Source organism: Argentina anserina, chromosome 1 (genome assembly GCF_933775445.1).
Source record: "Argentina anserina chromosome 1, drPotAnse1.1, whole genome shotgun sequence".
Lineage (NCBI taxonomy): Eukaryota > Viridiplantae > Streptophyta > Magnoliopsida > Rosales > Rosaceae > Argentina > Argentina anserina.
In genome coordinates, this window is record NC_065872.1 from 19506419 (window position 1) to 19533838 (window position 27420).

The window sequence follows — 27420 nt, forward strand, 5'->3', positions numbered from 1 at the left end:
TTGAATAGAGCTAGGGTTTGCAAAACCCTAACATGGGAGGCGGCTTCCATGGGGAGTGGCTACTAGTCAGGGGCGAATGCAGTAAGAGGGCTTTATGGGCTTGAACCCATACGAAATGTTGAGGGAAAAAACACCAAATATATATATCCTATCAAAAAATATACATATGTATTAAACAACCTCAACTCCCCGCAGCAGACGCAAGAGTGAGTATTCATCCAAAAAAGCAGTTTTCTTCATGCATTTTCCGTCAAGAACTCCAACACTAAAAGCCGAGAGCTTTCATTTTCTGTTGGAGAGTTGCACATCAAAATCGTAGGAGCTCTAGGTCTATTATGTAAAAGATTGAATCCCTTGGTTTTGATATTTTCCTGTTGATTGAATCCCTTGGTTTTGACCCAATGTCTTCCTTGTCAAGATTTCTGGGTTGATTCCTGTTTATTGTTTCCTCTGTTCCAAAGAGGTGGTTGTGGGAGTTTGTGCACTCTGCTTGACTGAGAGGCTTCTCATCTTAGCAGCCAAAAAAGGCCACCATAGAAGCACCCAGAGCTTCCCTCACATACCCATTACTCTTCCAAAGATCTTTGCTTTAGGCTCCTTCCTCAATTGCAAGCCAGATTACTTGGATCAGGAAGCTTCCACCATCCAAGAAGGTAACTTTTTTTTCATCTCGGTAGTGCTAAAGTTTTGATCTTTATGCTTAATTCGCACATTTTAGTGGTTCTGTGATGTGAATTCTGGATATTTGTGTGTGATGGTGTGAGTGTGTTGTTTGATGATTAAGTTGCTTTATTGGGTAATAATGATAAAATTATGGTCAAAGTATAAGCTAATATACAATTGTATAACGACAGATTGAGGACAAATGCTTTGATTTTCTTAATTACAGTGGTAATTTAGCACCAAATTGAAGATGCCAAAGTAAAACCATCTGTAGAAGTTGGGATTTCAGGCACATGAGAATTGGAAGCAATCTGTTTTTTTATTTTTCTGAATTCATTAATTAGTCTAATCATTCATTGATTTACTATAGGATGGTTAAAAATAGCTAGTAATTTCTTAATCAAATCACCAAAAAAAGTACAACCATGACCAGTCTAGTTTGACGAATTTTCCCCAAAAGCTGCATCCTTTTGTCCCAAGCTTTGTGACTTTGTTGTTTTCAAAAGTGAATTCCTGAGACTTTATTTGATTTTGTGCAGTTATATTGGTTTCACATCAAGATGAGCAAAATGGTAGTAAACTATTAAAAATACCCTCTTTAGACCAATCTGAAAGTTTCAACATTCTTCAATTATTATAATCAGCTTAGTTTGATTATTTAATATATTATGGGGCAACAAATAGTATGATCAATTAGGTCATTACAGATTTACCTTATTTCTTTATGCAACTTTCAATGCTTTCTCGTTTTTGTCTTTGCTTAGACTCTACCCTTGCTCTTTTCATACCAACTATCTATGTGTAATCATGAAAGTTCACTTGACTGATATCTTGTTAGCATTAACATAGCTCAAGTGGTAAGAGCACTTAAGCTATGATTAGCCCATATTAAAGCAAACTAGAAGAATTTAACAAAACCTAGTAGTGAGTAGTGACTATTGCTTCATTGGATTTTATGCCCTTGTTTTTATTTGATCATGCATAGTTAGGCAAATAAAAATCTATGAGGGACTTATTTGATCTTTTCTGGAGTTCATTTTGTTGTCCTGACCCATCAACTTACCAGGTTGGAGCATCTGCATAAGTAATTGTGTTTATCAAGTATCAGCAGTAAAAAAAAGTGCATGTCCTGGATTTCTTGAATGAATCACACACTCACAAATTGTACAGTTTGTCTATGTCACATTTTTATTTACTTTCATCATTTGGCAGGCTTTTGCATAAAATATACTCATACAGCTTGCCTATTTGAATGTGTGATTGTAAAGCAATTGGGCTGCAATTGAGGTTAGTTTATTTTGATTAATTTAAATCATCTTGTTAAGCATGTATATTTGTTTGTTATTATGTTTTGTCTTAGTAATAATATTATAGGTAAGGATAAATGACTGATCACCGGAAACCGAAGAGGTTTGGTTTTATGTCCCCCTCGGTCTATATTTTGTTTGAAAGTAATAAAGACGTGAGGATGAGCCTCCTGCTGGGTTCCAAACCTCAAAAAAAAAAATTGGTATCCTCATATAAATTAGCTTAGACAGCTTTGAATTCATGGATCTGCCACTGCTACTAATAGCTCATTAGATCCACAGGGTGTTGAAGGAACACTCACTAGTTGTGTGGAAATTGAAGATCATATATACAGAGCTAGTGTCCTACCATATGATGGATTATAAAGGAATCAAAGGATTAAGTTTCATTTAGTCTGATAATCTAAGTAGTTGTGTTTTAGACCTCTGTTAGAACAGTGAATAATTGACATAGGATCCAATAAAATACATGATTAAGTCATCCCTAATTGATCTTCAGTGATATATTTTGTTCAGTTTGTATGTGTGCTCCTCTTTCACAATGAATGCTACCCAAATAGATGCTTCTGAAACAAATCAAAGTTTCTACTTTACACATTATTCGTATGATTAAGTAAATTGGTTGTGAAGCTTATATCCAAGTCGGGATACAATGTCGGATGAAATTGTCACAAAATTAATTAATTGACTGAAATTGTTCAGGTTCGATTCCTAACGCTCACTATCCCTGTATACATCATACATCTTTAACAATATTTCTTCAACTCCCCTTATTGTACATGTCTCATAGTTTGCATACACCTCTCTCGAATGATATACTGGCTCACTGTAGGCTGTAGCGTGTATCTTGGGTTACTTACATTAACAATTTTTCGATGATCTTGTTCGATGATTTGAAGCTTCCCTAATATTCGTTGACTTCATTAAGGTATCAAATTCTTCAAAATAGGGTATGTTGCCGCAGGTGCACTCATGTACGTCCTTGTCAATCTTAGTCTGCAAATTATCCATATCAACAAAAAATACACTTGCAGGGACTCTTTTCTGTGCATGGAATCTGATTGTGGTATTATAATTTGCTGTTTAACAAAGGCAGACTAGCAATCTGCATCAGTTGGAGGTCCTGCACTCGAATGCTGGCATATATCATCTTCTTGAGCTATTTTCTTAAATACAACATCATGTTTGAGTGTTGCTTCAACTATAAGGTATGTTTTGTTCCACCTTGTAATGACATCGATCTAATTGAACATCGCGTTTGCTCTTTGTTTGTTCTAGCTAGAGAAGCAAACTCCTTAAAGTTGTCAAGTCTTCATGAACTCCAATCGTGTCAACTACGTTTTCAAATAGTTGCAATACCTCCCGACTCGGGGGTTAATTTATTATACATCAATGTATGATATACATCTTCATCTAACGGTTGACAACGTATATTATTTTTCTGACCCCACCCACAAAATAATATCGACCATCAAATGTGGGATGTATAACATACATTGATGTATACTTGAATTTTTCCCGACTCGTCGATACCATCTAATTATTTAATTCACTTAAATGGTAAGTACATCTTCGGCTTGAGTTTTTCAAAATCATCAAACTCTGTGATTTCTCAACTTTCTCCTTATGGGGTTAGGATATGTACGACTACTATATGAAAACTCTCTATATCATAAACAATTGAACTATTATTAATGTAGAGAATTTGGTAATCTCCTACTGCCTCAAACAATGCTCTTATCTACATACTCTTTACAATCATACTGAAGTTTTATCCTTCTATGCAAATTTCAGTGACCATATGCAGGGCCAGCCCTCTGTGCATGGAGGCTCAAGGCGGAAAAAAAAAATTTAAGCCATGTGGGGGAGAGAAATATATTTATCCAAAGGTCATACGGGAAAAACGCAAAAAGGAAAGATTTGTTAAGTAAATGAAGTAAATACATCAGAGTGATAATGATAGTCATGACCCCAATAGAGGCAGTTTAATGTGGTTTGAATGACAATCATAACTAGAATGGTTATAATGATCAGTGAATAATTGGTTTGAAACTGACACATAAAGGGGGGCATGAATGTGATGAGTGAAATTGATTATTTTAAGGCAATAATGAAGAGCGTACATAACTACACATGAATACCGTCATGATGACAAACGTAAATATACTTTAATGAGGAATGGAAAATTCCACTATATAAATAGAGGATTGTGTAAGAGGTAAGATCATCTAATCTGATTACAAGAATTCTAAACATCTAAGAAATATACTGACTTAGGCATCGGAGAGTTTTCTGCACGTACCCCCTCTTGTCAAAGGTCGATTGTCTGAATCAAGGGAAGAGCAAGACGAACGTCGATCCATGTCAGTTCCCGCCCACAAATATATAATTTGGTGAGACAAACGACCACCCAAAATAAATGCTTGAAAATAAAAAATTGTTTCATTGTACATTGTTTTTTTTAAGATGATGAATATTTTTATTCATATCGCAAATAACAATTAAGTGAAGACTTCAACATGCCACCCACTACCACATTTTCAAGGTATACAAGGATTCATGGAAAAAGCCAAATGACGCCCACCTATAAGATATAAGTACTATGCACAACGCAACTCCATGATCAACATGGGAATACAAGAACCAATCTAACCAAACTAAGCAATCAGGACAAGCCTCATATCTCGTCCAGACAAGCCTAACATACTTGAAGAAAAAAAACAAAAAACTATAAATATGAAGTAACATAAAACTAATACAATAATGCCCTAAATAGGCTACTTTTTATTGATCCAGGCCAAGCCCAAAAGTATGGACCCAAACCAAGTCAAAGGCCCCGGTCTGTCTCCAATGAAAACAAGAGAACAATCCGCCAAAGATCCAGCCGTCGTGCTTCAAATCCGATTGCATTACCAGATCCTTAGCGCCGGTGCATGTGGCCATCGCAGCTCTACCACCCAAGTATGTAGCAGACATACAACACCACCTACCAAGACTACCCCCAAATGGCAATGCCAAGATCTGCCCCGGAATACCAAGCAAACCAACAACACCGCCGCTTCCCCATCACGTAATCACACAAAAGATCTCTCGCCTCCACCAAGACCTGACCAGCACCGCCTGAAATTCCACCAAAGTAACAACACCGAAATCTGATCACCACAACCAAAACCTCATCATCTCCGACTGACACGACTCAACCCAAATATTACCCTAACATCTAGAATAAGTCGTGCATGGACCACTATTCAAGGGTTGGCTACTTTCAAATGACTCTATAAATAATGGTCCCTACACAACGTATTCCAGATATTAGGGTAGTATTTGGGGTGGGTCGTGTCACCGACGCAGAATGACCACCTCCCTCTCATGAGCCCCACCAACAAATCACTATGCTAGGTTACCAACTGACCAGCCACAACTCCCGTCCAACAGTAGCATCATAGACCGTCGTCTGACAGAGGCACAAATTTCTGAGAGAGAAAATGCAGAGCGGCTAGGGTTGGCTTCTTGTATGTACCCAAATAATGTTCATTATTGAAAATTGAAACATAGATAATTTTAAAATCCATACAAACAATACAAAGACGAAACAAATTGTTATTACAATACAAAGACGAAACAAATTTATTATTCTCAACATATAAATGGCTCATAATAATTATGATTTCAACTAATTCTCTCAACTAAAATAGGAAATGAAAATAAAAACAAAAATTATAGAAAACACAACATAAAAAGCTTCAGAATTACTTTGATTGAGAATGAAAGAAAAAAATTCTTATTTTTTCTTTTGAAATGCAGGCATACAAAAAAATTTGTGGACCCCCCCCCCAAAAAAAATTAAGACCCTAGACTGACGCCTACTTTGTCTTGCCCCAGAACTGGCAGTGCAGATTGTGACTAAAGTCGAGGTTTTTTAAAATCAATTTAATTTTAATTTTAATATTTGCTTGCATTAAACGTGATTATTATCAAATTTGAACAAATTCGTTGGCATGAGACATGTTTGGAACTTGGGATATTATGTACCAACTCACATGGTCCTGATCTGCAAAATGTCTTTTGTTAATTTCTATACTGCAATGTTTCAAATATGTTCTGCTCCTTGTCCTCGTGGAGTCGTGGTTCGTACATTCACATTTCTTTTTAAACATAACACTTGTCGTTTGGGAGAATAACGTACATCAAAGTATTGATCACATTTTATTCCTTGGGAGAATAAAGCATAATTGTAAAAGATGTTGATATATGATAGATGCAACTCAAATCTGGTTCTTCTTCAGCTATCCTCACATGATGAGCGAGTGGAGTTCATTATCCACTAACAAGGGTTCCAATTCAACAGATTCTTCTGCTTAATTAGGAGAGCCATGCAGCTGCAACAAATGGAAAGAGCAATTAAATTTCGAAATGTTAATCACATCGAGAGTGATATGAACACATTGAGTTATTGACCATCAAATTGTCTAAGGAGTTGGTCCGAAGCCATTGAGATTGATTGTCTCAAACAACATCGATCGATCATATGATTCATATGTAGCAAAACTAACAAAGAGAATTCCGCCCAGTACCCCGCCCATTTTCTCATTCGTGGCTTCTACTTCTCATAATTTTCTTCATCAACATGTCAATATTGGGAATCAGTCTTCTAGCGATCAATGGTTACGACACAAGTTTTGCTTCTTGCCCTTCTCGTACGTTGGACTTGGTTCATTGACTTTTCTCGGCGGTTTTCAAGCTAATACTTCTGCTCAGATTGTGTCTGTGTGACTGTGTGTGGTTATATTATATTATTGGTGATCAAGCTAACATCATTTTGGGTCTAAATTTCCTAAAGCGACTGTCACTGTTAATAATGAAGAAACATATATGACATATATGACCCTCTCGGAAGGTGCAACTTGTTGTTATTGTGCCTACCAACGAGACATTTCTATTTCTATTAAACTAAATACCAAGTCCCTTCAATTTGGGAGTGATTGACTATTCGAAGTCTTGCAAGATCAATAAGTTGGAGACGTACATTGAATTTTAAACTGACCAGGATAGGCACATATGCCTTGCTAGTAGCTTTACAGTTCTAAGGTGCTTTTGCGTTTCCATTAGAATATAAATCTCTTTTCCTTTCGACATTTTTGACCCAATTTGGTATGTGAGGAAACGAACGCGGTTAGCCTCAAAATTGAAGATACCACCTCCCCCTGTTTTCATCAAGTAAAACCTCATCTTTGATATTTGAAAAGAAAAGGTCTTCAAAAATAAAAACTAGTGAAGACTGATCGGTCTGAATTCAAGGGTCGTAAAGTCAAGTCTAAAACCATGAGAGTAATTGAATGGCACGTAGTGGATATTAAAATTCTTCTCCCCCTTTCTTCTGCTTCTTCTTCCAGACTTCCATTTATATTGTATTATTTGATGAATAGCCTACAATGTTGGAAAGCATGCATCACCGTCCACAGTTCCACATGACAACTCTCCATAATAATAGCACCAATTATATTTAATGTTTCATATCTTTCCACGTGTATAAAATGACAGATAAATTATTATATATATCTGGTACACAGTTGATGTGTTGTATTCCTTAATGTTATTAGTATATTATTTATTATGTTTATTTCTGATTATTTACTCATATATAAATAATCTTTTATTATTTTTACCGATGCATATTTATCATATCATGAAGTAATATAATTAGTTGGGTACACCACATAACAGTATCACCACATAACAGTATCACGTGGTGTTCAGTGTGCACAAAATAATTGCTTGTGACCCTTTCCTTCATTTACGCATATATATACCTCTCTGCATTTCTCAAAACTCACATCCACATATTCAATTATTCATCTCTCGTTTTCTGGTCTTTGATCTATTAACTCCCTAGTTTGATCCAAGAAACCGATCAGTATGGTGCTCTCCAAAACCGCATCGGAGTCAGATGTCTCCGTTCACTCCACCTTCGCTTCGCGATATGTTCGAACATCTCTTCCAAGGTACGTAAACAATCTCTACCATTTCAACTCTGATGTTTGGTAATGAATTGTAATGTGTAGAGATGGAACTGGATATAAATGATGCTAGCTGAAACAATGAAACAGGTTTAGAATGGGTGAGAACTCGATCCCGAAGGAGGCGGCGTATCAGATCATAAACGACGAGCTGATGCTGGACGGAAATCCAAGGCTGAACCTGGCGTCGTTCGTGACGACGTGGATGGAGCCGGAATGCGATAAGCTCATCATGTCCTCCATTAACAAGAACTACGTCGACATGGATGAGTATCCTGTCACCACTGAGCTCCAGGCAAGCAATATTCTCCACCCAATTTCATCGATCAACAATTCAACACCATCAAACTATCTTTCTCACTGTCATATCTGATTTCTTAATTTATTCATTCTTGAATCTTCACAGCCGGCAATTAAGAATATTGCTATATATTATTCTAACGTGATAAAGTAGATAAAATTCTCTATTATACAATACTTCGTGCTGGTGCCGATAGTTTAGGACTAGAGTGGGTGAAATTATTGGCAATTTTCTAATAGATCGATTAGATGCCTTAATAGGTGATTATTATTATTATTATTATTATTATTATTATTATTATTATTATTATTATTATTATTATTATTCCCGGATCACAATTTTTTTTGGTTAATCCCGAATCACAATTTGATTTCTCTGCAAACCAGTAAAACTTCTCGTTGAATTCTCCTTTTCTTTAGATCGTAGTGACTTTTAGGGTTCATGTCACTAGAGAAATTTTTATATGTTAACATAGTATCACGTTACAATGTCCCTATCACGTTACAATTTTTATATGTTACCGTAGTCATTTTTACATGTTATATTTTGACATCTGGATTTATTACAATAAAATTATAATTTAATATATTTTTATTGTTTGTAAAATGATCTTCATGGGTATTGATGATTTTAAACTAAAATTTCGGGTTTAGAGTTTAGAATTTTAGGGGTTAGGGTTGAGAGTATAAAAAACACCCAAAATAGTCTTTGACAAAATAGCGTAAATATAATTTTCTGATTAAATCTTGAATGTCAAATTGTGATTGGAATGGTAGACTACTGAGTATTATCACGTGGTGCTACGTTAGTACTGAAAAATTCTTCATGCCACTATTATTTGTTTAGGAAAGTCAGTAATATTGGTCATGACTATGCAAGTCTTTAGGGGAAAGTCTGATGATGAGAGTATATAGTGCGTTTAATACCTCTTTTTCTTAGTTGACAAATTTTCTTTATTATTATCTTTTAGTATAGTTGGTTAGTTGTGTTTTTTTTGTTCTTTTATCTAAGATAAAATTTCATTCAATAAACTGCAACTACACAATATTCACAATATTGAATTGGCGATTACAACTACGAGTAATAAACTCGAACCTCAATATAACCATTCTCATTCAAAAGAAGAGGGAATAACATGTCAATGGTGCTTTGTGTCTCTGTGTATATATATTTTTCAAATAAATGTACAAAAATAGATAGTGATATGTTAATAGAAAAATAATGCTACACTAGAACGACCGGCCAGGTCAATAGCAATAAGAGTGGTGAGCCTATAAATAGAAGAAGAGTGTGAGAATAATCGGATGGGATGCCAACACGCCACTGTGATTGAATCATCGATAGCTCTTATGGAGCTCCAAATTGTTTCATTTCTGTGCCTTAAAAGCTTTTACTATATTTCTTTTAAAAAGTCTTTCACACAAATTGACCGATCCATATGGACTTTTCCAACAACTTGAATAGTGCTTTTTGATGGGGATTTTTCAATTTTTCAAATGTCATTGCTTCCCAATGTCTAGAATTGGTCAATTGGGTCATTAATTTATGTCGACATGCCCTAATAACTAGATTGGACTTCGTACATTCAATAGTTTGGTAGCCTTCGGTTTCTGCTAACTCAATTTGCCATCAAGGACGGAATACTCTCTCTCTCTCTCTCTCTCTCTCTCTCTCTCTCTCTCTCTCTCTCTCTCTCTCTCTCTCTCTCTCTCTCTCTCAGTTGGGCATTTCAAAAAGGATGGGCACTGCATTGTCAAAATCTGATGATGAGCCTAATAAACGTGCACTTATTCTGGCGAGACAAGCTTCTGCTTTCTATGAATTCGGTTTAGACAATATTTAATCGAAATCAAAATGGTTAAACAGACTATTTTAGACAACCAAAAATGGAATTACAGTGCATGCCGAGAAAAATGGTTAACATCGAGTAGGATGGGCACTGCATTGTCATCAAGGACGGAATACTCTCTCTCTCTCTCTCTCTCTCTCTCTCTCTCTCTCTCTCAGTTGGGCATTTCAAAAAGGATGGGCACTGCATTGTCAAAATCTGATGATGAGCCTAATAAACGTGCACTTATTCTGGCGAGACAAGCTTCTGCTTTCTATGAATTCGGTTTAGACAATATTTAATCGAAATCAAAATGGTTAAACAGACTATTTTAGACAACCAAAAATGGAATTACAGTGCATGCCGAGAAAAATGGTTAACATCGAGTAGCTAGTGTTTCACAATCCCATGCAAATGAGGCAATTGTAATTGAGAAATTAGCGTTTAATTCTCGAACTTGTTGAACACGAAGACCATTGAGAAATTCACATATCTATATGTGGTGCACATAAATATATTTGTCTTAACTTGATTAGTAATGTTGACGAATATATGTACAGAATCGGTGCGTGAACATGATAGCTCATCTATTCAATGCACCACTCGGAGAATCAGAGGCCGCCGTTGGAGTCGGCACGGTGGGATCTTCCGAAGCCATCATGTTGGCCGGATTGGCATTCAAGAGGAAGTGGCAGAACAAGAGGAGAGCTGAGGGCAAACCCATCGACAAGCCTAACATTGTCACCGGAGCCAACGTTCAGGTACCTTACTCGTTGATAACTATATAAATGAATTCTTGGTCTAAATAAAGAGTAGGGTTGCCGGTTTAGGAACTAATGTGTATAACGCATGCTGATAATATATAACACTCTTCTTCTGCTCTTATGAATTTAAGGTGTGCTGGGAGAAATTTGCAAGGTACTTTGAGGTGGAGTTGAAGGAGGTGAAGTTGAGGGATGATTACTTCGTAATGGACCCTGAGAAAGCAGTTGAGATGGTCGATGAGAACACCATCTGCGTCGCTGCTATCCTCGGTTCCACTCTCAACGGCGAGTTTGAAGACGTCAAGCGCTTGAATGATCTCTTGGTAGAGAAAAACAAGGAAACTGGGTATGGCAAATAACGTATACATAATGTTGTGGACGAATGTCTCCAGTTCTTAACTAACCTAGGTTTCAGTTCCATTGAATAACCAAATTATACATTCATTATAAACAGTTGGGATACTCCGATCCATGTAGACGCCGCAAGTGGTGGGTTCATTGCTCCATTTCTATATCCAGAACTCGAGTGGGATTTCCGTTTGCCACTGGTGAAGAGCATCAACGTAAGCGGTCACAAGTACGGACTTGTGTATGCCGGAATTGGGTGGGTCATTTGGAGGAACAAAGAGGACTTGCCTGAGGAGCTCATCTTCCATATCAACTACCTTGGAGCAGATCAACCTACTTTCACCCTCAACTTCTCCAAAGGTACATACTCTATTAATTCCACATTTTCACCTTGATTTTCATTTAGTGCTAATTAGTTGTACTTGTAATCGTAATATTAATTTGCATGCTTTTTCATAAATTATTGCAGGATCCAGCCAGGTTATTGCTCAGTATTACCAACTAATTCGCTTGGGTTTTGAGGTGAGCGCAACACACTAATAAGTAGATATATGAGCAAAATAAGGTACCATAGTAATGAAATGCTTAACAATTCTACTTACATCTGTAGGGATACAGGAATATTATGGAAAACTGTCGTGACAATATGATTGTACTAAGGGAAGGACTCGAGAAGACAGGTCGCTTCAAAATCGTTTCCAAGGACGAAGGAGTACCCTTGGTGGCATTTTCTCTCAAAGATAACCACTGCCACGATGAGTTTGAGATCTCCGATTTGTTGCGTCGCTACGGGTGGATTGTTCCAGCATACACCATGCCGGCAGATGCTCAGCATGTCACGGTGCTGCGTGTGGTCATCAGAGAAGACTTCTCTCACACTCTTGCTGAGCGCCTTGTCAATGATATTGAGAAAGTTCTGCATGAGCTTGATCGCCTTCCATCAAAGCTAAGCTCCAACAGTACCATTGAAAGCCAAGAGGTTGAGAATAAGGAGAAGTCCACCGTTACCACGAAGAAGAGTGCTTTGGAGACACAGAGGGAAATCACTACCATCTGGAGGAAGTTTGTCATGGAAAAGAAAAAGATAACCGGTGTTTGTTAGTAAAAGAAAGAAGAAACTGATTGGAGTTGGTAAAAGTTTGCTACTCGATCTCCTATGATTAACTACTAAGTGAGTACTGTGAATTAACTGAATTTTGGTTCCCTTCTACACTATGCACGTCTTTCAATTTCAATTCAATTGCGAATTTCTCTTCCTTTCATTTTGTCTGGTGTGTAAACTAACTCCTATCAATTCAATTGACACTTTGCTTTATCAATAAGTATTTTCGGTTCGCGTTACTAATCAAATAAAAATAAATCAGGGAATTATTAAAGGAGTTCATTAGTTCATAGAGATCTATATCACATATTCACAGTAACGGACGTACACTGAAATTATGGCATTAAGTACCTATTATGGCATCGACGTACACTGAAATTAGAGGGTGTAATTAGAATACGTGCCCTATTCCTTTTGAAGAATGGCTTCGGTCTAAAACTAAGGTCGGCATATAACTGGACGACCTTATTGATATCTTGGCTTTACGACTCATATTAAGAAGGGGAGTTCTATTTGCACTACTGAAATGGCCAATTGTACCTCCATTTTTTTTTCTGTTTGACTTTTCAACTCACATGTAAATATCAATATCCATTGGAGGTACACTCAATCATTTTGGAGATGTAATAAGCAATGGAGGTACACTTAATTATTTTAGAGGTGCAAATAAAACCCCTTTATTAAGAATTAAAATAAGTATTCCGGAAGAGTTATATGATAAGTATTATGGAAGAATTCAAGAGTCGCGCTAGGGTTTTGGTTTTTTTTCACTGCTCTCTAGCTCTCGCTCAAAACCACCTTGTTTTCTCGTTCTACCATGGATGCGATGTTGGCTCGTCTGGCTTCCTCTCTTGTTATCTTTGAGAATGGAAAATGCTACTTTAGCCCTGCTAGTGGTGACGCGGTCTCTGCCAATTTTTTTGCGATGGGGGTGTTCTCGGTTTCAGCCCCTAGGGTTAAGCCTAGATGATTGATCGAAACCCTAACCAAACTCTGGGGATAGGTAATCAGATCTCTATGCGCTTCAAGGAATTGGAAGGCGTGTATGTGCTCGACTATAAGGTTGCGTCTGATTGCAAGAAAATTGTAATATCCCGGAAATTTATAATTATTTTCTAATTATTGTTCGGAGATATTTAAATTAGTGGTGATCCGATTATATAGTACGAGGGAGAAAACGAAAGTGTTGGACCGATTTATACTCAGAAATGTTACCGTGATGGGTCAAGAGTTGACTTTTTATCCGTTAGGAATCTAAAAAAACTTCATTCATGAAAGTCGTAGAGTTCGTCAATACGAGTTCGTAGACGCGCGACACACTTTAATCGGATGTCGTATGTGAAAGTTGTTAGCAACATAAGTTTAGTTTTCGATTTTGGGATGAGTATAAAAGGAAATAGAGGAGATTAAAAATATAAAAATCAGTTTTTTTTCTCAAAATCAGCTCGTTCATTGTTCATCCGAGCTCAGGTACTGTTCACGCGAATTTTCCCTCATTGTTACTGAATCTTTATCCGGCCATATCTCGGTCGTCCGGCGACGGAATTGAGTGAGACCAGTGGCGTTGGAACTGGCTCTTTGTCCCCTATCAATCTGGGTTAGTGTTTGAGAGAGATTCGAGCTGTTTAAAACATAGAAATGAAGAAACAATATGGTTGTTCTGTTTGAAGAAGTGAGGAGAACTCCCTCCTTTGGCAACCAATCAAGGTGATTCTTCTTGTGTTTTGAAGCTTGTAGGATGTATATCAACCCTCTAAAAAAGTTTTATCTATTTCGAAATACACAAGGAGAATCGATGATTTCTTTTTCTATAGTCTGTGAATAGTGCCAATTTTATGTTCTTTATCGACTGGACTGTTTAGGCTTCGATTTAGACTTTGGTGTCAACTAAAAAGTTGTTTAGATTGTGGTGGTAAATTTTCGTGATCATTGGTGGTCACCGGAATGGTAGGAGCGCGTGAATAGTGTTTCATGAACAGTGTTTTATTAACCATGTTTAGCTGTAACGAATCGTCACCTAAGATTTTACGTATCATTTTCTAAGCACTTATCATGCAATTAGGTGACTGACGAAACGAGTGAGGGAATCAATCTCGGTGTCGTGGAAGTTGCACGCAGGAAATAACGTGAGTAAACCTCACAATGATCATCACGATCGAAGTAGTATTATAATTATTGAATTTAGTTTGAGTTGTTAACATAGTTATTACATCATTAGCTTATAAAAATTGTTCTAAAAATATGTTTTGGTTAAATTACATAAACTTGATCATCTACGGTTCATGTGTAAGTGAAACGCTATTTTAATAAATGATTTTAAAAGATTTTAGTGATTATGGACTATGGTGAATGTGAGTAAGTCTCATTATGACGAGTCTACCCTTGATAGTGACTCATATTTATGATTTCTTAAAAAGACTGAACTGTGACATCTATATAATATAGTGAGTTGTGTATGTGTACGAAATTGGTAAATACGATACATATATGTGGGTTGTTATATTATATAATGTTACAGTGTTTATTTAAATTATGAGATTGTATTGTGTTCGATTAATTGTGGCTGATGAGACCAGAACGGAGATAACGTAGCTTACGGTATACTGGAATATTGGGTGACTATATAAATATTGTTGCGCAAGAGTCGCTTGGTTGTAGTACAATAACATGTGTGGATTGTTATATTGTACGTGGTTTTAACATTGAGTCTTGTTAAAACATTTTCTGGTATTCGGACGTTGTTAGCAGTAATCTGAACCAAGCCTTGTCGGGTGTCAGTTGCAATTCAGTTAGAACTCTGGTTTGTCTGCTATTGTACTGTATGAGGGGTAAAAGATGGGTTGCCTGAGTCTCATGAGTACCCATGTTTTTGAGTGATATTGGGTAACATATAGGTTGCCCAGTGTTTGTCGATGTATTGCATGAGGGGTAACAAATGGTTGTCTGGGTCTCATGAGTATCCATGTTTTGAGTGAAATTGGGTAACAGATAGGTTGCCCAGTGTTTGTCGGTGTACTGTATGAGGGGTAACTGATTGGTACTTGGGTCTCATGAGTAGCCATATTTTTAAATGATTTTAGAAAACAGATGGGTTGCCTAGTGTCTCATGATTACACATATTTTTAAATGATATTGGGTAACATATGGGTTGCCTAGTGTCACACGAGTACGTTTGTCTTTAAATGTAATCTGTCATATTTCCTTTGTATGCGATGTATGTTATACTGTTGGTTTTAGGGGTGGACACGGGTCCATTCGGTTCGGTTTTGAACAAAACCCATAACCCAACCCAAATTTTAAATTCGGTTCAGTTTTTCTATTTTGGAGACTGTGACCCACAACCCAACCCAACCCGTACGGTTCAGTTCGGTTCGGTTTTTTTTTTCGGTTTTACCCGTATGTAAAATACGTAATATTATATATTAATTTTAAAAGTACAAAATTTAACATAAAGATGAAAAACTAATAGTCTAATTATTATTTCATACCTAATTGACTTATGCCTCATCATTTAGCCCGTGGATCTGAAAAGCTCGCCGAGGCCCACAAGCCCGATGGGTTTTTACCCGAAAACAACACTAATATGTCATAAAGGAAGACCCATTACCAATATGCGAACACTAAAAGTCGTTTGCATATATGAAATGACCTAATTTTTGTCACCGATTGTGTGCGGTCGCACCAAAAAAATCCATTTGGCAAAGCCCCGGTCAATGAGGATTTTAATATGTCAAAACGCCTTTTTTCTTGACCATAAGTATGGACGATCAATCAATATCCAAATCAGACGAAATTTTTACGGGTTCCCTAAATATATATACTAATCATATCTGCTGGTGTCGATCGACCATATTTCGAACTGGAGTTATCGATTGTTAAAGTGTCCACTAATGTATCATACCTTTATATTAGATTTATAATAAAACTATCGCATTATGAAGCGACTATATGAAGGAAACTTTTCGGGATCGATCGACACCATCCGATGTGATCGTTATATATATTTAGTGACCCTATAAAAATTTCATCCAATTCGGACCTCATTTAACCGTCGGAATTTTTGGTAACTCAAAAACATAACTATTATGCAATAAGGGAGGACCTATTACAAATATGCGAACGCCGAAAGCCGTTTGCATATCTGAAATCACCTAATTTTTGTTACTTATCATGCGCGGTCACACTAAAGAAATATATTTGGCAAAGCCCCGGTCAATGGGGTTTTAATATGTGAAAACGCCTCTTTTTTTGTTGACCGTAGGTACGAACGGTCAAACCATGTCCAAAATGGACGAAATTTTTACGGGGTCCCTAAATATATATACCAATCACATCTGCTGGTGTCGATCGACTATATTTCGAATTAGAGTTGACAATCACCTAAGTGTCAACTAATGTATCATAACCTTTATATTAAGTTTAAAATAAAACTATCGCATTATGAAACGACATATAAAGGAAACTTCTAGGGATCGATCGACACCATCCGATGTGATCAGTATATATATTTAGTGACCATGTAAAAATTTCATCCAATTCGGACCTAGTTTGACCGTCAGAATTTCCGGTAAACTGAAAACACCACTAATTTGTCCTAAAGGAGAATCCATTACAAAGATGCGAGCGCCGAAAGCCGTTTGCATATCTGAAGTCACCTAATTTTTGTTACCTATCTTGCGCGGTCGCATTGAAGAAATCTATTTGGCAAAGACCCGGTCAATGATGTTTTATTATGTGAAAACGCCTCTTTTTTGGTTGACTGTAGGTATGAACGGTCAAACCATGTCCAAAATGGACGAAATTTTTACGGGGTCCCTAAATATATATACCAATCACATATGTTGGTGTCGATCGACCATATTTCGAATTAGAGTTGACGATCACCTAAGTGTCAACTAATGTATCATAACCTTTATATTTGGTTTAAAATAAAACTATCGCATTATGAAGCGACTATATGAAGAAAACCTCTAGGGATCGATCGACACCAGCCGATGTGATCGTTATATATATTTAGTGACCCTATAAAAATTTCATCCAATTCGGACCTCATTTAACTGTAGAAATTTTTGGTAAATCGAAAACATCACTATTATGCCATAAGGGAGGACCTATTATAAATATGCGAATGCCGAAAGCCGTTTGCATATCTAAAATCACCTCATTTTTGTTACTTATCATGCGCGGTCGCACTAAAGAAATATATTTGGCAAAGCCCCGGTCAATGGGGTTTCAATATGTGAAAACACCTCTTTTTTAGTTAACCGTAGATACGAACGGTCAAACCATGTCCAAAATGGACGACATTTTTACGGGGTCCCTAAATATATATATACCAATCACATCTGCTGGTGTCGATCGACCATATTTCGAATTAGAGTTGACGATCACCTAAGTGTCAACTAATGTATCATAACCTTTATATTAGGTTTAAAATAACACTATCGCATTATGAAGCGACTATATGAAAGAAACTTATAGGGATCGATCGACACCAGCCGATGTGATCGGTATATATATTTAGTGACCCTATAAAAATTTCATCCAATTCGGACCTCATTTAACCGTCAGAAGTTTTGGTAAATCGAAAACACCACTATTATGCCATAAGGGAGGACCTATTACAAATATGCGAACGCCGAAAGCTGTTTGCATATCTGAAATCACCTAATTTTTGTTATCTACCATGCGCGGTCGCACTAAAGAAATATATTTGGCAAAGCCCCGGTCAATAGGGTTTCAATATGTGAAAACGCCTCTTTTTTGGTTGACCGTAGGTACGAACGGTCAAACCATGTCCAAAACGGACGAAATTTTTACGGGGTCCCTAAATATATATACCAATCACATCTGCTGGTGTCGATTGATCATATTTCGAATTAGAGTTGGCGATTTCCTAAATGTCAACTAATGTATCATAACATTTATATTAGGTTTAAAATAAAACTATCGCATTATGAAGGAAGCAAGACGGCTAAATAATGCGCCTCTTATACATTAGGTCAATTAGGTTAGAAATTATGTGCGGCTGTGAGGCCGACCACACTATTTTTTTTATTTAAAAAATAATAATAATGTAAAATTATAAATATGACAAAATGATGTCGTTTTGTAACGTTGACCATTGACTTCGGGTTGTTCGGGTCGGTTCGGTTTCTAAGGGACTGAACCCAAAACCCAACCCAAATAGAATCGGTTCGGTTCGGTTTTTTTATTTTCGGTTCGGTTTGATTCGGGTTTCGGTTTGTTCGGATTCGGTTTGGGTTCGGGTCTGGTTTTTTTTGATTTTCGGGTCAGTTTGTCCACCCCTAGTTGGTTTACTCATACGAGCTGAAAAGTTTACCAGGTTTGTGTTTACAATCCCGGTGCACCAATTCGATGGTGTAGGAGATAGTTCTGCAGGTGGGAATTAACAGATTCAGAAGACTTATTCTGAAGATTTCTTTATTCTGTTTCTGGTGAGGATTGAGTGAATTTTACATTTCCATTGGTTATAAGACTAAGGGATAAACTGGTTATATATTATTCAAGTCGACGGAGTCGTGCTGTGGACTCAGTTTCTATACACTGTTATTATAAGATGATTTCAATATATTTGAGATTGTTTTAGAGTTTTCATAGCTTCGAATTCGAATTTTTATCATTCGAAATTTCGGGGCTGTGGCAAAAATTGTGGAGGGTGGTCCTTGGTTCTATGGCAAATCAGTTTTGGCGTTGGCCATGTATGACAAGGTGCATCCTCTAAAGGACGTGGAGATTTCATCACTTCCAGTGCCGGTGGAGATGTATGGCTTACCTCCATGGCTATGTACCATTGAGGCGGTGGTGATGATTGATGGTACGTTAGGGAAGGTGCTCGACAAACCAAAATTTCAGGTTATGGTGGTAATGCGTATCCTTAACTCCTTCGCTCAGCGAGTCCAGCAGGTGTTTCTTCCCCAAGGTTTTGATTTTCAAGGAATTAAAGTGGCTATTCGCTTCAAGTACAAGAAATTGGTAGGGTTTTTCCATGCATGTGGTTTTGTTGGATCATAATTCTCATATATTCTAATGCCTTAAAACATGGAATTTACTTATTCTATGTGCTTAATTTAATTTAGACTAATTTATTTCCATGTTTAGTAGAATATCTTGACCAGAAGAAAAAAACGACAAGTCCCAGCAATTTTCCGAGCACCACCACTTTTAGCGGCACTACTATGGCGGAGCACCACCACTTTTAGTGGTTTCATGCATTTTTCGACTAATTTTATAGAGGAGCAACACCTTATTTTATCACAACTAGATCACTTTCTCTCTTTCTCAAAAACTCATGACTCCCAATTGTCGAAAAATTCACACCTAAATTATACAAAAATCTGATTTGATTTTAGGTGTAATCATCACCTCTAGGTCCATCATTACCTAGCCATCCACCAACTTCCTTCCTTTATCACTCATTTATTTCATGATCACTCACTTCATTCTTTTATCACACACTTTCTTCCATGATCACCCACTTCTTCAATGTTTTTTTTATCACCCACTTCTTCCATGATCACTCACTTCCTTCCTTTATCACTCACTTCTTCCATGATCACCCACTTCCTTCCTTTATCACTCACTTCTTGCATGATCACTCATTTTCTTCCATAATCACCCACTTCATTCCTTTATCATCCACTTTTTCCATGTTCCATCTTTTATCACCCACTTTTTCTATGATCACCAACTTCCCTCTTTTATCACCAACTTCATTCCATGATCACCAATTTCCTTCTTTATCACTCACTTCTTCCATAACCAACCACCCCACTCATACACCAGTATCTCTCAATTTTCTTTACCTTTTCCACCATCATCTCCATCACTACCAAGAGAAAGAGAGGAATAGAACATTTCCATCTCATTCTAAAAACACCAAGTTTCATCACCTCATCATCCACTATTTTTCATACACCATCATCAAGCAAGGAGGAAGAAGATGAGTCTATCATCATTTGAGGATCGCCATCACCACCACCTTCATCGCCACTATGTCAAGACCTCCATGAGCTTATCCACATCATCCTTAACTTGAGATTCAATAGTCACCTCTCTACTCTCTCTTTACTTTGATGTTGATAAACATGTTGAAGCTTGTGTATTTGGTTATGAGTAAGTAGTTAGTTTGTTGGGCGGAAGAATCTTGATGTAGCTCTAGAGGCCAAATTGGTGAAGAAATTCAAAAGTTCCAAGAAACGAGGAGGAAGCAAGCTAGGTGGTGGTGGAGGCTGAGCCATCATTGGAAGAAACTTTGGAGGTTGTGCAGACGCTAGCGCGCAGTTAATGTGAGACCTCTCAGTCTCGAAAGTGCCTGGGGATAATCCTCAGGTGTAGGTGAGTCAAGTTTTTTTTCTTGTTTGGAATAAGAAGGTAGAGTTTTGACGTAGTTTCGGGAGCTACCTTGACAACGTCATTTAATTATTGGTTCTTTTGTGATTTTATTGCTTTAGGTGAAGCTAGGTTTTTGGCTTAGATTTGTCTTTCATGTCTCACTTTTGACGCAGCCGGCGATCTCTCAGTGGATTATGCTGGTAATATAATATTTTTTATTCATTATTGGAATGCAATGTCTCTAATTATTCAAAAAACAAAAATGAAATTAAAATAAGTAATCGTATAAGAAATTTTTTAATTGAGACCTTCAAATTTCCTCGATACTCTATATATAACATATAAAGCCCTACATATGAGTACATAGAAGTTATCAGTATATAGTACGTCGAATTCTAGAATTACACACCATCAAGGAAGCAATGCAAACATATATACTAATGACATTTGGACAGTCGTACAAGTCCATTCCTATTTCTCTAAGCATACATGCATATATAAAATTCATAAAACAAAGCAGAAATTGCCCCAATTTCATTCAGATACCATATATCTCATTTTCTGATGTCACTCGCACTGAAGTTCTTATGGTTTGGAAGATGAAGTCGATGATGCACCCTTCACGACTGTGACTGGACATGAAGCATTAGTCACCACATAGTTACTCACGCTACCGAGCAACACCCTGAAAATGGTAGTTAGATATTCGTCAGTTAACTACAAGTCAAATAATCATAACTTAGATTGAAAGGGATATAAAATTATAAATAGAGTGCGAGTTAATTATTTCTAGAATATATCAACCGAATAAAATTAAACAAGGCATATATATACCTTTTCAGAAGGCCTAATCCTCTGCTTCCAACAACAAGTAAATCAAGCTTCAGATCTTGCACAGCATCACACAGCTTCTCTCTTGGATCCCCCCAGTATACTTTCGCCACAACTTTGGCCTATATATTCACATATATGATCATTTCCGATCGCATATGCAGATTAACGTATACTCGAATTGGTTTATCACATCCTAGGAGCTAAGTAAGCTTTGCACAAATTATACTTAATATCTTAATATAATCTTTATTTTGTATGTGTGATATAGGTACGTATGTAGGTACCCCTTTAGTTCTTGACACAGCATCAAGAATATCGCGAACCTCCGAGTCATAAGCAAGTCCATACTGCTTTGAGTCTTGGAACTCTTCCAGAGGAATCAAAGCTGCAAACACACACACAAATTACTGAACAAGTTTTACTTGATCGATTGAGATTCTACTGTCTACATAACTAATACTTGAAATCAACTGGTGAGAGTTCAGAGATGCGTACGTACGTGATCCCGTATCTTCGAACAGTTGCTTTCTGGTAGCTTTGGGTTGTTCAACATGGATCAATATGATGCGATCTCCTTCTTCAATCAGATTATCGACCGTCCATCGTAGAGCTGATATGCTCGTTGCAGAATAATCCATGCCTATACCAACTGTGCGTGCCTTTCCCATCTCTGATATTCTTCTATCACTGCTGCTTGTCAATAATTCTCAGTGGGTCTGTTCTTGTTTGTTGATGTATATAATTGTATAAATAGAGAAGAGAGAGGAAAGGAGGAGAGAAGGAGGGAAAGTTCTCGAAAGCACTCGTGTGTTTCTACAATTCTACCTCAAGATACAGAACAGAGAAATAAATACACAGATATATCGAAACAACTAGCTCTAACTTTTATTTATAAAGGATTTTGTTTTTGGTAATGAGCCATAACTTTATTTGTTGGCAACTTGGCATACATAAAGGGATGGGAATATAGGATAATTGAAGTTACAATGCACTTGGCTAATGAGGCTATCCAACCATTCTCCAGAGGGAAAAATACAATGGACTTTCCAACGGAGTGTTTGCTCTTACAGTATTACCATCATTTCTATACTCTATTAATTAATTAGTCCACTCTTTGGTCTGATATGCAATAGAAATATAAGTCCCACCCGGTTCTAATTTCTAGATCCAGCCCTCTGGAATCTGGACATGTAATAACCCGAATTTTTAGAAACTAAATGTCGAGTATTTTTTTAAGTGTTAAACTTGTGAAATTAATTCAAGACGACAATTGGAGGTTTGCGACATTTCAAAACAAAAACGGAAACGTTCTCGGATCGTTTAATTAGAAAACGTAACGTTACCGCAACGTATAGATCGACTTTTATTCCGTCGCTCGGTTGCAAAAACTTCCTTCACGAAAGTCGTAGAGCTCATCGATACGAATTCGTGGACACGTCATGCGTTCGAATCGGACGTCGGATGCAAAAGTTATTAACGTCGGAAGTTCGTTTCCGATTTTGGAAATAGTATAAAAGGAATGAGAGGAGATTAAAAATTAGAAAATCATATTTTTTCTAAAAATCAGATCGGGGTACTGTTCACCCGAGCTCGGGTACTGTTCACCCGACCCAAAAAACCTTCTCCGGTCGATTTCTCCACTATCCGACGTCGCCTCGTGTCGTGCCACCTATCAAACTAACGGGCTCGACGAGCTCCATCTTTTGGGCTACGACTTGCACTCCGGCGACAACCACACACGGTGTAGCAACCGCCGGAAGTTACTGCTGTGGCGGCGCCGCCTCCTCCGGCCACCATGGCTCAAGATTCTTGGGGGGTTTTGCTTGTCTCAGTCCCAGCAACATTCCCACAAAAGGAATCGAGCCAAATCGAAGTGTAAGTACCCGAATCAAAATTTCAATTTCTAGGGTATGTGAATAGTGCCGATTTCATGTTCTTCGTTGTTTGGACTGTTTAGACTCGGATTTAGACCTTGGTGTCAACTAGGAAGTTGTTGGAAATGTTGTTTAGGTTGTGGTGGTGAAATTTGGTGATGATTGGTGGCGGTCGGTGAACAGTAACGCCGAATGAATAGTAACTGTGAATAGTAACTCCTCATGAATAGTGATCAGTAACAGTAACTGTGAATAGTGATCTGTAACAGTAAATGTGAACATTGTCTTGGTAAAAACAGTAACTTGAACAGTGTTTTGGTAAAACAGTAACTGTGAACAGTGGTTTAGTAAAAACTGTGATTAATAAACATGAACAGTGTTCTGTGAACAATATTTTATGAACAACATTTAGCTGTGCTGAACTCGTCACCTGATATTTTAAGTATCATTTATCGTGCTATTAGGTGAATGACGAAACGAGTGAGGAAATTACTTTCAGGGTCGTGGAAGTTGCACGCAGGAAAGAAGGTGAGTAAAATCTCACTTATTTACGAATCTACCCTTGCGGTGATTCCAAGATTTTTGCAAGAGTTTTTAATATTGAATTACGACACGTATACAATATAGTGGATTACGTATATATCGTATAAATGGTAATAAGTACATATATATATAGTTTGCTATATTATATACTGTTATGAATTGATTGGAATTGGTCATTTCGAATGACGAGAATTAAATGTTGAGCATGTGATGTGATTTTTGTACAATATGAGGTGTGATTATTGTACGTGGTTTTAACATGAGTTTGTTAAAATGTTTTGTCTTCGGACGAGTTTTTGTCTTCGGACGTGTTTATGAAATATGACATGTATACGATATAATGGATTATATATATATTGTATAAATGGTAAATATGTACATATATATATGGTTTGCTATATAATATACTGTTATGATTTTATCGTGATTTATGTCATTTCGATGACGAGATTTAAATATCGAGCATGTGATTTTGATTTGTACAATATGATGTGAGATTATTGTACGTGATTTTAACATTGAGTTTGTTAAAATGTTGATTTGTCTTCGGACATGATTTTTGGTACAATATGATGTGAGATTATTGTACCTGATTTTTAACATTGAGATTGTTAAAATGTTGATTTGTCTTCGGACGTGATTTTTGGTACAATATGATGTGAGATTATTGTACGTGATTTTAACATTGAGATTGTTAAAATGTTGATTTGTCTTCGGACATGATTTTTGGTACAATATGATGTGAGATTATTGTACATGATTTTTAACATTGAGATTGTTAAAATGTTGATTTGTCTTCGGACGTGATTGGTACAATATGATGTGAGATTATTGTACGTGTTTGGCAAGTCGGAACCTAGCCTTTGGCCGGGCGAAAGTTACGATACAGTTAGAGCTCTAGTCTGTCTGCCTTAGTACTGCATGTGAGGTAACGGGTGGTTATCTGCTCATGGGTACTCAGATTGTTTTGGATGTTGGGTAGCGGGTGGCTATCCAATATCGGCGGTGTATTACGAGAGGGGTAACAGATGTGTACCAGCGTTTTTGGTACCCGTATTATAAATGCATTTGGGTAACCAGAAGGGTTACTTAATTTCTCATGAGCGCTTCTTTTCATATTTCTTTGGGACAACCAGATGGGCCGTCCATTGACTCATGAGTGCATTTATATTTGTTTGATTTCTGGATTTTCGTATATATTGATATGCGAGTTATATATTTTCATTTTACTCATACGAGCTGTAAAGCTTACCGGGTTTGTGTTTACAATCCCGGTGCACCAATTCGATGGTGTAGTGGATAACTCTGCAGGTGTGGATTAGTGGGAATTGACGTACCGCTCAGTGGACTTGAAGTTATTTATCTCAAGCTAGTGTGAGGATTTTGTGTGACTATCTTGTGAGTTTGTTGTGAGGATTACGCAATTCCATTGTTATAATATTGAATTATAATTTGGGTTGTAATAATCGGTTTGACTGAGTTGTATTTTGAACTCAGAGATGATCCGCTGTGGCATTTTAAATGATTTCGATTCGTTGAGATTGTTTGGTATTTAACGATTTTGAAATTTTGAGTTTTTAAGCTCGAAATTTTGGGTCGTTACAGGACATTATAATGATCACTCCTCTAAGGCTTTGGTTCCCTTGCATGACCTTCAAAGTACATTGAAGGTGCTATATGCCAGTTTAATAACGAAGCTGGATGATTTAAACCTCATTCAAAGTGCCGCGCAAAACGAGTTCTTAATAAGATTAGTCAAACAATTACTCGTATAGAAACTTTAGTGCAAGAGTACTAATTTAAGTTTTCACTAATTATATAGTACCATTCATAGATTTTCATACTTTCAATTCACAATAGAAGATGTACTTAGTGTACACACATACAAATAATCCATGTTTGTAGTCGTGAAGTTACACTTTAATAATTTATATATCAAAATCTTAAATTGAATGTTAACCAGCGATGCGTCACCCATAATATGCTCTAGCGTTGGTGCTAGCGATGCGTCACCCATAATATGCTCTAGCACCACCCATAATATGCTCTAGCGTTGGTGCTAGTCATGGAGTTGGTGCCACAACCTGATATGTATGTAGAAAGATACCATTAAAAACATTTCTAGTAATGATTTACTAACAAAATAAATGTAAAAGTTCTGTAATTTAATATGTAAACATCAAAACTCAAAAAAAAAATGTATATGAGAAAAGCCTCACTTTTACAGGACTGACAGCTCTTATATTCCCATTAATGCCTCCCCCTAAAAAATCACAGGGAACAGTGAAGCTTCATAGGGTCTTTCTGTCCTCGACCATCAGGAAATGTTATAGAAACACTTAACACACCGGACCACGCCTCGTCTCCCTTGGGGATAAAGCATCCCAACATGCTTAGGATATTGAAACGACCCTACAACAATACATTTATTCAACAGAGAAAATATGTTCTGTAAAACTTGTAGCACTCCCTTCAACATTACTTTATTAGAGGGAAATTTCATACCTCGCATGTGTTGGTTGTTTCATCATGTGCACGGAGAGTAACATTAGAGATTAATCCACTTGCAGAAAGCACACATGTTACTTGTGGTCTTTTTTTCGTGAATTTGATAACATTCTCGCAAAACATCCTTAAACACAAAATATAAAAGAGACGTACAACATATAAAAATATTAAGATAGAGATAAAAGTACCAAGTATATTGAGGGAAAATACATAGAATAAGAATTTAACATACCTCTCCGGCATCGACATGGATGATGTGGGCCTTAAACCTCCTCCCACAGTAAGTTTCAACCATATTTCCTACAATATTACAATTCTAGTTGGTAAAAAACTCGGTATTCCTCTGATCCAACCATATCGATCAAGGTGTATACCAACATCAAATTACACCAACATGTTATAACTTCTTACATAAATCATGAAATTATTCAATTAAAGAATAAAGTATTAAAATTAACATCTTCAAAATTGTAAAACACCAAATTTGAATATATAAAAACATAATTCACCTTTCACTTCAAATCTTAATATTCTCAAATTTGAGAGCCTGACACTGAACTAAAACTTCTCACACTTGCAGAGCACTAGTTGGGCACTCTAATTAAGTGAGTAACATGATAATTTTATGGTCGAAAAAATTGAGTGTTTAGACAGCAAAAACGTATTAAAACCAGAGGCGGATACATGCAGCATGCTATCAGGCTGCAGTCCAGACGAAAATTCTGATATAAACTAACTAGGTACACATGTGACATGAAAGTATCATTAGCTCATGTGACAATTTGACCGATTTTTTTTCCTATAGCCCCTCTAAGGTTAAAGTTTCGAATCCTCTTAGGAGCAAGAAGATTATTTCTACTTTTCCAAAACATTTTCCCCATTTTATTCCTTCTTTTATCCTTTATGCCTTCCCTAATTATATTACATTTACCTTGTTTTTTTTCTTTCTTCCTAGTTCTACTTTCTTCACCTTCCT

General features: G+C 36.9%; 2 protein-coding genes across 2 annotated transcripts; one reads left to right on the forward strand and one right to left on the reverse strand.

Moving 5' to 3' along the window:
- The first annotated feature begins 7786 nt into the window (after positions 1-7786).
- LOC126786645 (glutamate decarboxylase 1) lies at positions 7787-12540 on the forward strand. Its single transcript, XM_050512539.1, has 7 exons — positions 7787-7972; positions 8078-8282; positions 10677-10877; positions 11012-11226; positions 11335-11588; positions 11698-11750; positions 11839-12540. The coding sequence occupies exons 1-7, from the start codon at positions 7887-7889 to the stop codon at positions 12328-12330; spliced, it is 1506 nt and encodes a 501-aa protein (XP_050368496.1). The 5' UTR covers positions 7787-7886; the 3' UTR covers positions 12331-12540.
- An 8441-nt stretch (positions 12541-20981) lies between these two features.
- LOC126786796 (universal stress protein A-like protein) lies at positions 20982-22262 on the reverse strand. The gene is made up of 4 exons (XM_050512725.1): positions 22019-22262; positions 21804-21904; positions 21520-21638; positions 20982-21370 (listed from the first exon to the last, which is right to left on the reverse strand). The coding sequence occupies exons 1-4, from the start codon at positions 22185-22187 to the stop codon at positions 21271-21273; spliced, it is 489 nt and encodes a 162-aa protein (XP_050368682.1). The 5' UTR covers positions 22188-22262; the 3' UTR covers positions 20982-21270.
- Between the last annotated feature and the right edge of the window lie 5158 nt (positions 22263-27420).